At 35.1% G+C, this 19,218-nt stretch overlaps 1 protein-coding gene across 1 annotated transcript in view; it reads right to left on the bottom strand.

The window, feature by feature from the left end:
* LOC149421540 (polycomb group protein Pc-like) overlaps positions 1-18,803 on the bottom strand; it is a 47,315-nt gene extending 28,512 nt beyond the window's left edge. The window contains exons 1-2 of the mRNA XM_089634865.1: positions 18,679-18,803; positions 17,610-18,035 (exon numbers count right to left, since the gene is read on the bottom strand). Coding sequence (XP_089490991.1) covers positions 17,610-17,678 — 69 coding nt within the window. The 5' untranslated portion in view covers positions 17,679-18,035; positions 18,679-18,803. The remainder of the gene's footprint in view (positions 1-17,609; positions 18,036-18,678) is intronic.
* Between the last annotated feature and the right edge of the window lie 415 nt (positions 18,804-19,218).

Raw genomic sequence — 19,218 nt, 5'->3', positions numbered from 1 at the left:
AGTTTCACGGACTGGAGTCAAGTTTTCACGGGATTAGGTTCACCGACTTCCATTCACAGTTGGGACCAAAATAAGTTTAGTAAGACATTATATTATACTTTCGCTGCACGTTGCAGAAATGACACGGGATACCTATTGTAGAGAGGGCGAAGTTTAATACATATTTGAAAGTCGTATAACTGGAATATATTTTTAAAGACCGCCAGTTGGCACAGGTTGGCAAGGATTGAATAATACTGGGTAATTTTGTGATTTCACCACAGGGGAAAAATAATGTGACGAATGAGATATTTTGCACACTCTTGGTACCTACTTGTGTTAAATTAAACAAATTAATCCAGCAGCAAGGTTGATCTGTTCACTTACAGGTAGGTACATTATTTATAGTTACTTGCAGAAATCAGAAGGGTAAGTGACTATCAAGGTTGTAGCTAGACAGGTGTAGGTAGAGGGGAGCTTGCCGGAATGAACGGGTGAAAATTGCTTATTCCACTTTCGTTTACTGAAATACCTAAATCAATTTCAAGGCGTTGCGTGTCATTCAATTTTACTTGCAATTCAATATGACGCTGTAGAAATACGCTTCAAAATTAGGTACCAAATTTCAGAAGAGACGCATTATTTTCTTATTTTTATGACCTATTATTAAAAAAAAATCTTTATAAAAACATAAAGTAAGACAATTTTTTATTGTTAAAAGAAGCATTTAAAAAATAAGTTATAATGGAAATTATCACCAAATACAATTACAGAAAGCTATTGTTGAACGAGTATCGAGTCTCGTTTTGTAATTCACTTCCAGGAACGAACCGTGCATCGATCACAAAAGACCGTATTTAGATGTGCGATTTTTTTCAGTTTTTTTTTCTTTTGCTTCTTCTCACCTCAAAACTACCGGTAGGTACCTACCGAATATACAATAATAAAGGAGGTAAGGGTGTGTGGAGTTTGGAGAAGAGAAGTGCCGTCTCATGCCGCTATACAACCGGGCCTTATTGTGTGGCCAGTGGGGGAATATGAGTAATAACATCACAGTAGGTACCTTGTGAATGTGGTGCCAATGCCATTTGCTAGGTCGAACTACCAGAAGGTAACACATAAAAATAATCACTAAAATAGACCAGAGATTATGAATTACCAATACACAGAAAAATGATCGACAAAATAAAAAGACCTGATACCGACAGAAAGTAGGTTGGACTGAATGCTGTAGATCCCTGAGAAATGAGATCCCTGAGGCGTTGGCATGGTAACATCATGTATGATCGTGTGAGAAATGTGGAGATCCGCAAAGAATGCAAGGATGATGTGAGCGTAATGAGTAAGATTAAGAAAGGGACGCTTAGATGGTTTGATCATGTAGAGCGAATGAGCGAAGAAATGAGTAGCAGAAGTCAGGGACCCTCGAGGAAGGCACGATCAAGTGAATCAGATACTCGAGTCGGGCCATGTAAAGAGTCAGAATAATAGAAGAGTATGTATGAGACGATGTATGAATGTGAATGGTCCGTCCTCTCTGCCTACCCCTGCGGGGGATTGGCCGACTTGTATCTGCGGTTGAGATTTCAAAACAATTTTTGCTGTGAATCTAGTTGGTTACAGCGTAATTTGAGTGGATCTGCACAAAAACGTTATTTCGATAACCCAGTTTTCCGCGATAGAGAAAAAACAAACGTTAGTTTTTATTTACAAAAATGAGGATATGGTTTATATTTCGTGAAATACGTTGTATTACGCACATCAGTATAAGAATATGACGTCTGTTGGATGAATAATATTATAAATAGTGATATAAAATAACAAAGATGTACCATCACATTTCCTGTAATAAATTGGTAGACAATTACGTATTTTATTTATAAACAGGTAAATGACTAGCTTTCTTGCGAGGAGACTATTGAAAAAAAAGATTATATTTCAATTAGATGACATGCAGATCAGGGTAATAAACTAGAATGCCACTTTCGTAAGGAAGTGATTATAGAAATCGAAATGACGTTTTTCAATGATGTTATGCGGATCATGCATGAAATGAGACGGTAGTTAAACATATAGATTTTAATAAACGGACGAACAGAGATCATTCTTACGTAGGAAGGTTAATTATTATATCTTAAAGATTGACGAAAACAAATTCCAGGGCACAGATAGATGATTGACGGAATATTGACAAGACGAGAATATTGACGGAATTACAGTTCAGTATATAGATGATTGATGAAAATATAGTCCAAACTATAGATGATCGAAGGAAAAGGTTTATAATTAATGTCGACGGAAATATAGAACAGTCTAGACGTTATAAGAGATATAGAGCAGTCTAGGTGTGATATATGGGAATATAAAGCAGTCTAGATTTGGTAGACCAAACATATATTTCAATCTTTGTATATTGACGGAACGATAATTCCCAGTGAGTACCTACCTACCTTATAACTAATATTCCAAGGGATGAAAACAAACAAAAAATGTGGATTTAATATTATGAAGAGCAGATGATAGATTAACGGAAGTTAGACGAAAAAAATAAAGAGATATTAATGTATCATACGTTTCATTACAAAACTAATATTAAAATATTGTTTTGTTAAAATATTAAATAATAGGTAGGTACCTATACTGTATCGCTTGTCCGAATTATTTTACACACAATGAGTTCCAATTTTTAAAATTACAATTAAATTCAAAGCCAAATTTGAGTTCGTTAGACGTGATTAATTTCACTCAGGATTAACGCACATCACAGACAACTGAAACGAAATTCGTATGTTTGATATGTTATGAAATATATAGCTAGATAGAAGCGTACACTGACTAACATGCTGGTGTCAGGCTGAAGAGTGCTTGGTTCAAAATCACGGTGACTGAAATAAAAATAAATAAAATAACAAGATCCTATCCAGTTATTTATTATAAATCTTGTGATTCGACCCTCTGTGAACTCGTACCAACGCTTCCGGTAATATAATGTCCGACACCTAACTGGTTTGGAGATTTGACGGAAGAATAATAGTCGGTGCTTCTGATTATACAAATATTATACAGGTGGGGAGTCTAACACGACAAAGATTTATCCTTTGCGCGTTAACCAAACAAATCATAGCCATTTATTATCCCAAGCGGCAGAGTGCGAAGATTCTTGACTCGAAGCTGGATGGTTTAAAACCCGGCTAATAGCAGTGCCTACCTACTTTGATTTTTTTATCATTCACTCATTATGTTTTGATCGAAGTGTTCGATCGTGGCGTAATTATTAATGTTCGATTATAGAGAGCCCTGATTTAACACCTTCAACGGTTCCATGATTCATTCTCAAAATGACAATTCAAAACGCATTTAAAATGTGATATAAAGTCATTAAAAGTGATGAAACAAAAACTAGGTTAAATAGTAACATTTGTAAACTATTTAACCCAGTTATTGTTTCATCACTTCTCATAACTTTATAATACTTTTTATAGCTGTGTTGAATTGTCATTTTGATGAGTTACCCGGTCACCAATAAATTGTACACTAATACAGTAAAGTCTGAAAGTGGTAAAAAAACATATGCCGTGAGGGAATACACATTTACAATATACTTTCCGATAGCCTCAAAACAGAGAATCGAATAAATCTTTTTTTAAGCTGTTTGAACAAAATTATAATCTACTTTCTGGTGGAATAATTTTTAAGATAAGATATTATGTGTTATTGGTATATTACGAAAAAATATTAATGTTAAATTTATATTATATAGCTATGGATCGGTGACCGGATAAATCATTAAAATGATAATTCATCACATCTTTAAAAAGTTATATAAAGTCATGGAAAGTGATGAAACAAAAAATGTATTAACTGCGTTAAGTAAGTTAGGTTAGGGTTAGGTTTAATTTTTTTCATCGTTTCTAATGACTTTATATCACTTTTTAAAAGTGTGTTGAATTGTCATTGTGTTGATTGATCATGGAATAAAAAAATATTTACTTATTAAAAATATAAATAAATAATAATAATCTTTTTTGTGTTTATGTGAAAGAGGGAGAGATCACAACGGAACTATCAGCAGTCTTGTAGGTATGAGGATTTCTCTAAAATAAATGTATTTTTAATGTGAATAACGCACAAGCGTCCCAACTCCCCTGATAAAGTGAGATTATGTCGTCACCAATTGGAAGTATGTAGCATGTTGAGACTCACAACATACGTTGTGAGTCAGAAGGATGTGGGGAGGGGAAGGAGATGAGAGAGAGAAGAATGTTTGGAAAATCATTTTAGTTTAGTTATAACGTTCAAATGAACCTACAGGTATAGATTATAGATAGACCTGATGGGTTGACCTACCTATTAAAATCCAAGGACAAAGGGCGTAGGAAGAAGAAATCACGCGAATGGAAAAAGGCACCTTATAAAATATGCACGTAGAATCCCTCGGAGATTAGAGCGTGTCTACTCGACTGCAAAAGGGCGGCCGAGCGGACCCCATCCTCTCTAGTCCCTACTCCCTTCACTAAATAATAATATACACACGTCCCGCTTGAGCTCAGCGAAAATATAAATTTAACTCAAAAAAAAACTTACTGTTTGATACAGGTTAGGGCAGGTAGGTACCTACCTCCCCCTTGTAACAACAAGGTTCTATCTGCCATTGCTATGCAGTTGAGATATTGAGTTTCTAAGTTTGAAACCTGGATAAAAAGCTAAGGAGGGTTTGTTTCACAGAATTTGAACTAATTATCTTCGAACTTACATAGAAGTTGGAAATATTTTAGATAGGGGTTTTAAAGAAAGAAAACAATCTTAGAAACGATAAAATGATAACAAATTTATAATGTATTATTCCCAGTGAGTTTACAAAACTCATTTCGGGAAAGACAGCATTAGATTAGACAAGACAACATAAATACATTAAAATAAATAAACGTAGAAGTTATTTTGGAGTTCCAAAGAAAGAATGAGTCAGTCATTAATAAAACTGCTGAGGAAATAGCTTTTAAGAGCTTTTGCCAATGTTTTTTTGTTCGTTGCCGGAAGTTTTAGATTACTAGGTACCTAATGCGTTATATTGATTATGTGCAATGTATTGTAAGGAGTTAATTCCAAATTTAGTCGTGAATGTAGATGACGGTAAGTGTATTTGATTTTGTGATCGTGTTTTGTGCTGGTGTATGTCAGAATTAAAGACTGAAACTAAAACTTAGTGCAAAAAAAAACAATTTTGGCCAAAATATCAGATAGAACCTTGTTGTCTTAAGGGTTCGCTACGGATGATCGAAAGCTTCGAACAAAATAATGAAATCTTTGAAAAAATTGCTGAAAATAATTGGTTCATCTACGAACTGTAAAGGTTAAAATATAAATTACCGTTTACGTTAACTTCTTTAGATAATGTAAGCTTTTAGGGCGTCAAAGTTTATAAAATTACTTAAGGGATAAAAACTAGGCGATTTGATTGAAATAATATTGTTACCGCTAATATTATTATAACAGATTAGGGTTGCCTTAAAAAATGTACCACTCTTGAAAAACGAGAGAAGTAACAACGGCGGAAAGTGTTTACTAAAATATTGAAAGATTCTTGGTAGGTGGGTACTTATACTAGTAGGTTTAATATCATTACTTCTTGTATACCCTTCAAGGACACGTCGCGGGTTTATGTCTGAGGGTATGCACTTAATGAGAATCTGGTAATAGGTTCCACAATAAGTTATCTAGCTAAATGGATTCCTACCCTCGTTTAAAAAAGGTCTCTCATTAGCTGGGCGCGTGCCTTGTTTATTTTATGTAAATTTGAATACATAATTGACTGAGTATCATTCATGCCTTTAAAATTCCTGATATAACAACTAAGCATAACATACTTCCCTTGAACACTTTTAAGTTTAAGATCTTAAGATATCTTATTATTATATAACTAGTCGATCGATATCGCTGAAAGTTTCAAAGCTTATTCTTATTAGTGCCATGAATGTTTGAAGAGTGGTTTGAATGGTGTAAGAATTCGGGGACGCCCGAAGAATACTTAACGCAATAAAATTTAAAAATAGTTGAATTATTGGTTATTCCGGTTAAAAGCGTTACGAATGAATTAACAGGTTTCCTGATAAAAATTTTGTAAATTACGAATATATTATCATGATGTCAGAACACGTGTTCATGAAAATCCGAATTTCAAAGCAAATCGATAAAACATTCTTAGATTGATGTTTTATTAATAAAGCATGTTTATTTATCGATTTCTCCCCTTTATTTATTATTATCAGTTACTTTATTGTTCCTACCATATTTCCTATCCACATAATATTATTAACCTGTGTAATATATATGGTATATTGAAATCCCGTGACCGAACCCAAGATATCTAATATCTCCACTACAGGCAGACTAGTGACTAGGTCTGAGGAGAGGGGTGTGCGCGGGCGCGGAGCATCTAGGAAGGGATCGACTCGCGTGCGGAGGTCCCATAGATCGAAAGCCGCCCCGGGCCAGTTTTAGGCACATCAAAATAGGTATCTATCTACCTACTATTGTATGTGTGTAGGTAATATCTATTATTATTCTCATACTAGAACGGTTTTGTGAAGCGCCCCTCTTTACATATTGAAAAGCCATTCGGATGTAATGTAGATTTATCGAATAAAACTGTCAATACATAAACAAATATGTTTTAATGTAGATATTTAGATTGGTTTGCGGAGAGGTAGATTACGTTATTTTTGAGTGGCAGTCACACATTGATTAAATCTTGGTGTGCCGCAGCAAAATTATCTATTTTCCTCATAACTTACTTGTTTTATGCAAATGTTGTTTTTGATGAATTGTGGAGAAAACACAGATACAGACATTTATAAACATGACAGTAAAAAAATGGGAAATTCAGAATAGTTAGATTAACATGACGTTATAAACACACTATCTGGAAATATATTTATTAAAGTATATGATACACCACATGTAATTTCCACAGAATAGCTAGTAGGTACCTAATATTCAGAGAAATACATTTTTTAAACATACACGATGAAATCTTACTCATATAAAATATTGCTAATTTATTGTAAATCTGGTCAAATTTTTGGAAAAGGGACTGCAGGCCTTTAATAAAAGAATTGAAAGGTTTTCTAAAAAAACTGTTGGTAAAATACGAATATGTTACTAGGATGTCTGAACACGTGTTTCATCCTTATATTTATTAGGATAAGCGCACCTGCCAGAACCTGTGTTTCGATATATTTTGAATTTACTGATTTTTTTTTTGAAATGTTAAATAAATACTGGTATAAAATTATCACATCGGTTTAAATAACATCCTGTTTTTATAAATCTTCAACATAGATAACTTCCACCCGTAGGGATCCCTCTATAAACATTTGAGATTTTAGTAATACGTTCATCAGAGACAATTAAAATGTGAGCGCCGAGCAAACCCCCGTCTTACGTGGATACGCTGGCGTATGGGGGGTTAAAGGAGATGTTTCCTACACACCTATGCTGGGTGACTGTTATTTCAAACTTTATGTTTTATCTCACCTGCTTAGTTATTAAATTTAATCAAATAATAAATGAGAGCTAGAAATGCCTTTCATATAGATTCGGATGGAATACCTTTCGGTTCTTGCACATTTAGCACGCGCTCTGTCTCTCTAACCCTTTACCTGAAACTCAAAAGGTACAACGCAAAAAAAATGAAAGAAACAAAAATTATTGAGGAAACGTTGTCAGAATGAAAGGGGTATGATTTAAGATGATTGCGCAAAAAATCAGGTAAGAAAAAATACAACCTGTTTGCAAAAACTGTTAATTTAATTGCCAAAACAATAATTCTATACGCGGTCGAGATCTATTATTTATCTTTAGCGATAGCGTCCGCTAAATTCAAATTTTCGATCAGTATCAAGTGGAGATGTGCAAAATAAAAAGGGTACAAATCAAGACATTGCGCAAAAATCGCAAGCAAGCGAATAGTTCCACCCTGCTTGCGAAAAGCACTCTTTTTAGTTGGTTCTGTTTTTTTGTCAAGTCACTATCTTCACTGATTAGGTCTCGCTAAATGCCGCCGACTTCAGACAGATAGCGCGGGGATCGTGAGGGGAGATGGGGAAGTGCGGGCGAGAGAGGGAGACGGGGGGAGTGCAGCGGCTGCAACACAACGTAACGGTGGCTTTCTATTCAATTTAGCGGAGAGCGGCGTGCTTCTAATGCGAGACTGCGATACAATGACAGTGGACTTGTGGGACTTGCAAATTACGACAACTTACGTCATTATATTACACATTGATTGATATTTTGATAAAGTTTTACTATTCAAACTAATTCTTAATACGCATAGATTAAGAATTATTATGAAAATAATGCATTTAAATTCCAATTTCGTAAAAATTAATAGATCTATTATTAGGTTGGGTTTTTTCATAAATGAATAATCTAGATATAATGTAGGTAGGTATCTATAATATTTAGCAAAAATTATGAAAATATATTAACCCACTCTGTTATATATTTAATACAAAATAGGTTCATAGGTTTCTGTTTGCGTATGATGAAAAAAAATTGTAAAAATCGGTAAAAATTTACAGATATTTTTTACACTCGTCGAGTACTTTAAAGAAATGGATAAAGTTGTGTGTTAATCACAAAAAGCTAGACAACAAGAGGTAAAGTTCTAATGGGGTAAGCACCTGCAGATCGTCTAAATACCTAATTTGGAAGCCGGTCGCGTTGGTAGATAGTTCCTAGTAGATAAGTACCTGTATAGTATTTTTGTAAATCTGAATTTAAAAAAATAGCGTTCATTCTATTGTCCTTTCAGCAGAAAATAATACATAGGTATCTACCTACACAGTTCTTTGGTGTGATTTTTCAAACCAAAAATGCTTATTTGTTGTCTACCGATAACTCTTTGACGGGTTATTTTGCTTATGCTTCCTGTATAAAATTATGTTTTATGCCTTAAAAACAAAAATCTTTTTTTTTGTAGAAAATTGCTTAAAATTGTGAAAGACAAGGTAGGTATGGGGGATAGGGTGTAGATCCTTATGCCGCCCTTTAGAAGAAGAAAAAAATGTCGTTAAACAAATGATAATCCAATAAATTTCACTAATAATAATACACGCTGTTCTACAGCCAAGTTCCAGAAGTCCACTGCTGTCAATTGCTTCTTAGGGGAGGGGTAGAGGAAGGTTAGTTGAGTTGCGACGTGGTAGATACAGTTGTCACAGGCGTGAACTGTCAATCGTGGCTGCCTGATGCAACATAACAACTGTCTACCGTCAACCCAACCACCGTCTACACTAGACACTACCAACTCTACGCGAGGAGATGAACAAAGGTCAACGGGAGATAAACTCAGATGTTGCATATCGACTTTTACGTTGATGCTGTTGAAGATGTATGCGTACGAAATGATACGCGGATGGAAGATTGCATTCAGCCAATGAAACCATAAAGTTATGTAAGAACCTATTTTAAAGCTTCAGAAATACTTTGTAGATACCTACTACGACCCAGCAAAATAATGCATTTCTTAAAAAAGGTGTTTTCAGAATTGTACAGTAAACGATGACGACTTTACGAAAAAAATAAGGTAGGACATTATTTTTACTGGTAAATCAATAAAATAAGGTAGGACATTATTTTTACTGATAAATCAATAAAATAAGGTAGGACATTATTTTTACTGATAAATCAATAAAATAAGGTAGGACATTATTTTTACTGATAAATCAATCAAATTAGTTTAAAGACACAAAAGCATGTCTTTTATAATTTCGTAATTGCTAAGCGAAACTGCTTGGCAGCAATAGATACAAATATACCTATAAATAAAAATGGGAAGCTTTGGTTTTATCAGGTCAGCTAATTTCAATTGCCTTTCAATTTATTTTAGGACGAAACTGTCAGCGAAATCACAATTTTCTATTAATCTTCTACGAATCGGTTAATATTATAAAAACCATAATACCAAGAAATATGCGTTGGACTTATTGAAGCTATCCCTTCAACAATTAAAATAAAATTGTTATAGAAGACGATATTGGCGATTCTTAAACGAATATTTGAAATATAAAAATCAGACACAGATACGGTCACATCTAGGACTTGAAACCAGAACCTTCGTCTTGCAGGAGCAACGGACCTAGTGGGACCTTATCTCTTAGCAATTTTTTATTGGGTTCAAGTCTTAGATGTGATAGTATATTTTTCTTTTTCAAATATTCACTTAAAAATCGCTAATATTGTCTTCTATAATTAAATATTAAAATTTGAGGTTTTACCCATTAAGTTAAATCCAAAAATACTTATGTGTACAAGTAGGTACTAGGTAGGTACCTACATACGTTACATTATTTATTTGATTAGAGAATTATGAACGCATACTTATAAAAAACATCTTTTTAAACTGTTTTATGACCCATATTGCTTGTGAAAGTTTTCCTTGATTTATCTTTTTTCCTTTCTTATAAAATTATGTTGTGTGTGACCTTCACTAGCTCAAGTGCCCTGAAAGAATCCAGTACAAACTGTGCTGGATGGTGTTTAAATCCATCAATGAAATAGCCCCACCCCACATCTCTGAACTATGCGTCCCGACAAACACTGGTCTGAGGCAGTCAACTCTTAGATCAGCAACATCATCAGCTGTAGGCAGACTGATGGAACCTAAGCGCAAGTCAAATACTAAGTTTGGTGATCGCGCTTTCGGAGTAGGTATCTGGGCCGAAGTCTTGGAATAAACTTCCTCCGGAACTAAGATCCATAACAAGTCCAACAGAATTCAGGTCTAAACTAAAAACTTAACTTTTTAAGCTGTCGTACCCTTAAATTAAATATACCATTCCTAAGAGAAAGTCCAGTTATAATTCAATTTTCCAATTATGTCCTAAATCCAGTAAGTATCTAAATTTCGCCAATAAACAATTAGATAATGTTAATTAAGTGTTAATCTCAAGTGACCTACCAGGTAAGTATTGTACTGTATATTATCTCCATAAATAGTTAAGCAATAACATAGATCACTGTAGAAATGTATTATAAGTTTGTACAGCGCCCTTGAGGTGATTTTGCACAAAAACGGCGCTATACAAGTCATCCAATTATTATTATTATTATAAACGACGCAAGCACCATAGAAATAGTGATTAAAAATTATCTTGCCCTCACCGGCCGATATATACAAATATAGATAAGTATTTATTTATTGCGGGTAGGTACCTACCTAAACTAATGCTTCTTACGTTAGGTGGGTACCCATCCACCTACCGAGATATTTTATACAATCCCCAATATTAACATACCTAGGTAGGTATATAGGTAAATACTAAATTTTGTGTTCCCGCGCTAAAATAAACCATGTTTATCATTTGTTATAATTTTTGTCCCTGTTTACAACGCACAGGTCTAATCATTTCAGCATTATATAGGTAAATTTAGTGCAATTACAATCTAGAACTGTGTTTGTTAATAATAACTATCTTGGAACCTATGATATTTGAGTAGCTAGAAGTAAAAAACGAAAAAGAACTGGTCTATTTGTTGTTGTCAACATTCAGCCTTCAATTCTGGTGTGCATTTCAATTTCCGAAATCAATGTCATTTTACGACGCAGAACTATTTCCCATGAAGTCCGATAAAACCTACAAACATTTTAAATTTAAAACACGATAACATTCTATACTGAAAAACCATCGTTAAATCTGTACCCATAAATATTACATCTTCTATAGGTAGGTACCTACTTACATCGAAGGGTTCTCTCGTGGTACAAGCAATTAGGGCAAGTGTTCCAAATAACACTAGGTACCTACCTACCTAGGAAGGTACGTAGATATACAATAATAAAAATAATAATAGGCAACATTGACGAACAGCGGCTGCCGAGATTACGCGAAGCTAGTTGCGAGGGGAGAGAAAAATAATAACCAAGTCATAAAAAAGAAAATCAAATATTTAAAAGTAGAATTAGTATATTTGAAATGGTTCGTTCTTTTTTACTTGCGTGTGACTGCTTTCGCCTTGGCGCCTAGCCCCTCGCGGATAGGCCGTATAATTCACATGAAGCCGGCCGCATCGGTATTCCAAATTCAAAATTTTCACGACGCCAGAGAGGGACGCAGCGCCGATTAACGCGCCTCGCGTACGGGAGTGAGCGAGACGGAGCGAGTCGGTAATACAGATGCCTATGTATGCGGCGCGGCGCGTATTCCCACGCGGCAGGCGTTCCACGCTTGAAATGCAGAGCGCGGGTTAAGTTGGAATGACAATACGACATGCCGAGCGGCTGAAACAATTTCTCGGGCTACATTTTACTCCGGTGGATAAATTTGGAGATCGGAGATGTTTACCGATTTTTGCATAGCTAACTGCGATACCATAATTCGTGTTTACATATATATGGAACTAATCAACAAATTAGGTATTGTAAATTTACTTATTTAATATTTATTAGTACCTAATAACGTTGTGAAAAACGATCTACCTACTGCAATTTTACGGACATAGAAACGAGAATAGTTTATTTTAGAGGTGATAAATTTTAATGGATGATCAAGTAGAAAAACTTAGTACATGTAGACAAGCTAAAGTAACCAAAGGAAATGAAAAAACTGACTGCGTTGTTGGTGCCTATTACTCCAATTATGCTTTATAAATTTACAAAACCGTGGAGACCAATTTGTTTGACCGCATGAAAGTCTTTTGAAAGAAAGAAAGTTCTTTCAGGATTTCAAGAAATTAGGATCGAAGTTTTATTACTATCTACTTATCAAAGAAGTCATTTATAAAAAGGTACCTAAACACATATATAATGGCATAGGTTACAATAATTCCTTTAAATAGAAAATTTTCACTTTTCCTGGACGAATTCAAATCAGTAAAAGAGGTTGCAACAGAACTTTTAAAGGCAGGACCATATCAATAACTTTGCCTTTCTTTTGCAGTAGGTATTTACAGCAATTTCTTGCCAGCAAGGTACCTACCTATCTACCTAGTGCCGGCAAGAAAATTCCGTAAAAACATGCTCGTTTCCAGAGCCAGTGCTCACTAGATATTCACCTGTTCTTATAAGAACGGTCATGATTGAAAATATATGGTTTCTAAATAAATTGTTTTCCGCTAATATAATAATATAAGATCTTGGCAAGGATGTTCTCTTCATACAAAGATGTTATGTCAAAAACAATCGACATTATTATAAATTTAAAATTAACCTCGTAGATACCATCCTTATTCGTGATGCCAACCCTTTTTACGATTAGGTACCTACTTACGTGACATAGCATCAGGAAATGGCGCTTTTTTGCATAATATTTTAAAAGATAATGACTTTTGCTGATTGGTTTTCGGGATAATAAGCCATGTGTATCTCTTCGCCCTTCTGAAGCCATTTGTCATCAACTGTACTGGTGGTAAGCACTGTAAGATTGTCAGAAACGTTGGTTAAGGAAAGAAAGTTTAAAGATATTGGATCGATAAAAATTATTGAATCTAATAATAGGCAATAATTTTGTTTTGGTTCGTAAGCTGAAGAATGAAACAAAAAAAGACATAAAATAACATCCTCAAATTGAATCGCGAAGCTAAATTTAAAAGGAATGTATAATCTTCGCTACACAACCAGTATCTTTGGAGATTTGCAGGGTAAGAGCGGAATACAGGAGGATGTTCCAAACTTTTTTGAAACTTTCGATACTAGGTACGATCTCTTTAAATGATTTTACCTGTTACTAAGCTACCGTATCTAATGAAATTCATCTAGGTGTCTGAACACCCATAATAACCAGTAAAAAATTCTGTTTGCTATCTCCGGGGTTATCGACTGTCGATGGTTATGCAGAATCTCATGTGTCCTTCTTAGTTTTAGACAGCAAAGATGATTTTGAGGACTTTAAAAAAGGTCAGTTTTACGTTATCTTTCAGTTCAAATATTTCATATAGGTATACCCTAACAAAGTTCGATTTTCTGCGGTATTTAAAAACTTGTATGAAATTTTTTATTTAGTTCTAAAAGGGACTTGAAACAACTTCCAACCTCTTCTTCTAATTCCCATCGAAATATTGTAAAATTCGAATGACATGGACTTCTGTTGATGATTTACGCTAAAATAAAAATGTCTGCAATCTGCATAGGGCTTGTACAAACAAATTTACAGACAGACGAAATGCAAAACGGTCGAGCTAAAACAGGACTTCGCTATGCTCAGTCAAAATAGATTTAGGCACCAACTTACCAACCCTTACCTATCCAATTTTGTATTCTAAAAAAATGCAAATTTTGGATCAAGGAAACAATTGTCCAACACTAAGGAAGGGTTGTTTCACAGAATTTGAACAAGTCATCAAATTTCAAGGGTGAATTTCAAGTTCTGTGAATGTTCTGTTATTATTTCAGTTTTGTGAAACAACTGGCAAATAATGATATAATGACAGAACCTTCACTTGACTTGAAATTCAACTTTGAAATTTGATGCATTGTTCAAATTCAGTGAAACAACCAGTCTTAACTAAGTAACTAACCGTAATGCTGTTTCCCGGAGGAGTAGGCAGAGAGGACTGACCGCCACACAACTCCGTCTTGGCATACACTACTTGCTGTACACTGTACCTACTTACTACTCTGTTTTGCACACCCTTTGTAGGCTACTTATTCACTTGGTCGTGCCATTATTCTGCAATGCGTGCTCAACTTCTTCTACTATTCACGTTCACCTCATATATAATAGATCTTTGAAAGAATGCCCGAAACTACTTGAAAGAATTCAATTAAGAGTACCTACCTACCCACCAATCAAACCTGACAAAACCACACAATAAACATCCCCCAATGCAACACTAACTCAAAACAAAACACATTAACTTACCGTACCTCATATACATTTTTAACACTTCATACAGAGAATTCGACATATTTAACATAGAACCTCACATTTTCAAACCTAAAATCAATAAATAATATACACACAATACATATTACTCAACATAGACTAGATACATCCCCTTCAACTCCTTCCCATAATCCCATTCCCAAAGGCTAATGTAAATCTTTTATATTCACTAAATTAAGATACATCAGGGAAAACCTTTTTATCGGATAAATAATTACACATATTTGACTGTACCTACTTTATAAAATATTACAACTGTTGGTTTTCGAAAGCAAGAACAAAAAATATTATTCTCCTTACCTACACTTCTTTCACCGTTCATTCGATCTGTATGTTCAAAACATCTAAGCTCCTTTTCTTAATCCAGTTAGGTAATTTCCTTAAGGAGATGCCATACGTAGTAATGCAAAATCATGTGTTTTTGGTTTGAAAATTTGGTCGCCTAGAAATGTTTCAGATGCTTTAATTAAATACTGCGAGTAGAATACATCTTGGCCTTTGAAATAATCGAGTATTTTTTAGATAAGTCTTTTTATAAGCCCAGAAAAAAATAATGTAAATGCCTATGAAAACTGTTTTAAAGTTCAAAATCTCCTACTTACGAACCTATTTTCGGTTATGATTTTATTGTATAATGCGGAAAATTAAGCTATTTATAAAATGATCGAAAAAAATTAAGTATTTATGCCTGAACACCCACAAAATAAAATAAAAGGCTATTTTTGGCCATGTTTTTTTCTTGCATAAATCAACACAGGCGGATGGTGTTAAGCGGGAATTTAAACCTTATCGCCATATACCTACGTAAGGGTTGTTATTGATAGCGGCTCAATTTAAAATACTACACGACGTAGTGCATCGCCTTATGTTCTGGTAGTTACCTACCTACAAAATAAGAAAGATATTTTCAAATTCACGATTGATTGATAGATAGATGATAGATACCTGGCGCCAATTTTTTTTCGAATTTATTAAATCGTTGCGAATATTTCTCGTGTTTAATCTTTCTACCTGAAATCGAGCGGCTTAAAAGCAATCACACCCGGTTTCCAAAATAACCAGGATGATTGTTCAATTGTCAAAAAATACAATTCGCAACCCTAAACTTGCCTTACCCTGTTCGTAACTGTCACCCTTATTATATGATAAAAAATGTGTAACAAAACAGTAAAATGTCTTTATTATATATCGCTTACCTACCTATGTAGGTAGGTACATATTATTTAAACGGCATCCGAAGAAATACACGTATTTTTATGTGAATACAGCACAAGAGCCGAACTGTTCGGAATCATCGGGACTATTGCATCCTCAATTGGGGTAGTGAGAGGCTGAAAGGAACGAGAAGATTGTTAAGTATCTGGCTATTCAGGTATGGTCACCTAACACAGCTAAAGTTAAAGTTGTCTGTATTATGTGGAGACTAGATAGAAAACAGACCTCTCAGGTCTAACAATTTCCCCTTAAACGTGCGTTGATTTTGACAGTTCAAATTTGTGATGACACGAGAATCACAACATCCACAGTACAATTCCGATCGAAAATTGGAACCGAAATATTGTGACGTCATATGATTGCCTAACTATATCCACCAATGAAAAACTCTGAAAGTCTATTGAAGAAACTTTAAGAGTTTTTCATTGGTGTAATATAATAATTGGCTAATTTTCATAGTATAATAAGTAGGCTCCGAATGAGAATTCTACTTTCTATATATTGGCATATCTATGGTTATCTAGTGAGTGGTTAATTTATGATTGCACGTTAGAAAATTTAGATCCCTGAACTGAACATGTCAAAAAGATAAACAAATTAATGACTAAAATAATTTTTTTTAACAACACAATTTTCTTACAACCATCTAATCTTTCTCCGAATTTAAATGTTAGATTATTTTAGTATCTAAACATTTTACAAATATTTTTCCCAAACATGTTTTCCATATTTGAAAATAATGACATTGCACGTTTTGAGACTCTTTATTTAATCTAATTACAAGGCAAGCGAAAATAACAGCGGGGTGATGTTGAAAAAGAAGATAGTAAGAAAGAAAGTGATTAAGTACCTACCTACTTGACAAAACAAATATACCCATATATATGTAGGCAATTAAATAGGTAAGTACTTACTCACTGAATATGTTGTATATCTACGTATTTATAAATTGTATTCATATCTTGTTCGTGATGGGTCGTTTGAGACTTGAAATATTATCGTAATACACTTTTGTAGATACAACTTACCTTATTGTGTTCATGTCAGCTGTCAGCAGAACTGATATCGACATTTCGCCGCTGTAGACTAAAGATTAAATTACTTACCTTAGCAAGGTGATTTGCTATTGCTGAAGATAGATACAATACCTAATTCTGCATGCACATTCATTATAATAAACATGCCCATGCAACAGAACAGCTACGAGAACACATGACACTAAATTGTCAGAACCTCATAGCATAGAAGTGTGAAAATTGAACTAATACAGCGAATGAGTGTCAGAATGGACAAATAACAGAAATTGCTGATAATGGGTAAAAAACATGCATTTAAAAGAATAAGAATTTGAAAAACAACAATAAAATGTTGACATGATTGATCGAAACATCCGAAGCAGGCGGTTTGTTATCATAATATTATGATTTGGTTTGAAATAATAAGAGATCAAGATGATGTGACTTGAATGGGGTAACATTCTCAAACTGATAGTATAATAAATAGAGTAGATACTTAAAATAATAGAATCATTACCTTTCTAACTCTCTTCTTCATAATCCTCTCGGCCGCGTAGACCCGATCTCCCACGACTCCCAGTTCCATGGCTGAGTAAAGTATTTTTAATCCAGTTAATCCCAATGGGCGTAGAATCACAAGAACCACTAGTATTGTTTACAGCACATTAATCCAAACTGCGCGTGTTTACAGTACCGCTCAGCTGTCGCTGAATCCGCGCCACAAACCGACCAACCGCTGATAAACAAGTCGAACCGTTTCCCGCTCACCGGCACTTCGTTTCAGGAACGCGACAACACGTCTACACCACTGGCCAAGTTTCACAACACTGAAGCATGGGGGCGAGTGACGTCACGTTAACCCCCACCAAGGCGGTTTAGTTCACTTTTCGCTCACAAGAGTTCACTGGCGTTCTGTCAAATATCCAAATTCGCTCGATATTATCTGAAAAAGCGGTAAACATTTCAACAGGATTTCTTCACATTGCTCAATTTTTGTGACTATCTGTAAATTTCACGATACAGCATACAATTACTCTACTAAAATACGAATGCCTTGAAACGCCCATATGGAAAATATTTTCCCATTTAGAGGTGTTGAATTGCTCAACAATCTTCCAGAAATGCAATTTACTTCAATATTTTATCATTTAGATCCATCTGCGGTATTATTTAAACAACTGCGAGTGTTATCTCGGCTTTTTGTGGCATATTTGGCTTATCTGCGCCAATAATAATACATAATATTACAAAAAAAATATATGTGCGCAACAAACAACCTCAATACATGAGCCACGAATTTCCTGCCTCGCCTCAAAAATAGACTCGTCCACGGCGCTCGGCACGAGACAGAGTCGAACGCTCGGCCGTGGAAGAGAGAGCGAGACGGGTGACAACCCTACCAGCGCGCGCTATGTTGCCGCGTTTGCTTGCATAATTATTATTTTAAATTGAGATAAGGTCTCTAATATGAGAAATAACGACGTTGGCCGTTTATTCCGTAAACACGAAGACCGGAACGTCAATATAAATGCATTATTTTGAATGTAGGAGAATATTTAGTGTCAAAAAAATATTTGTATAAATACCTGAATTTATTAGATAATCCTTTATTTAATCCCAAGTTTGAACTTTTCACAATTTTTTTTTTTTTTTTTTGAAAAAAAACTGATTTACTAAAACGTCAAAGACGGCCGCAACGCAACGCGGGCATGCACCAACTAAACTCCAGTCGCCGTTTCGTGTGCGAGAACCGACAACCCCGCGACCGGCAAGCAATTATCCGCCGTACCCTTCGCACCCATTGGCTGCCGGGGGGATCGGACAGATCCCCTCCACACAGCCGGCCAATGGCGAGGCCGGGTTTGCCTGCAACTCCTCCCCCCGACCGCTCCGAGCTCTGCGGGCTGCGCGAGGAGGTCACGAAACTGGAAATGGATTTTCGTCGTGTATTTCTTGTTGGGAGAACAAAAAGCCGAACGAACCTTTAGGACGGGGGGAGAAGGGATCGCCGCGGGCTTCGTTCTTTTTGTTCGGCCACAGAGAAGATTATATGTTATAAAATAAACGCTCGCAGCATGGTGTGTTTTTTTCCCCGTCTCTGAACATAATGTATTCCGGCGGGAACA

This window comes from Hesperophylax consimilis, chromosome 8 (genome assembly GCF_061612785.1).
Source record: "Hesperophylax consimilis isolate HC1 chromosome 8, BYU_Hcon_1.0, whole genome shotgun sequence".
Taxonomy (NCBI): Eukaryota; Metazoa; Arthropoda; class Insecta; order Trichoptera; family Limnephilidae; genus Hesperophylax; species Hesperophylax consimilis.
This window is presented reverse-complemented; position numbering and strand designations above follow the sequence as displayed.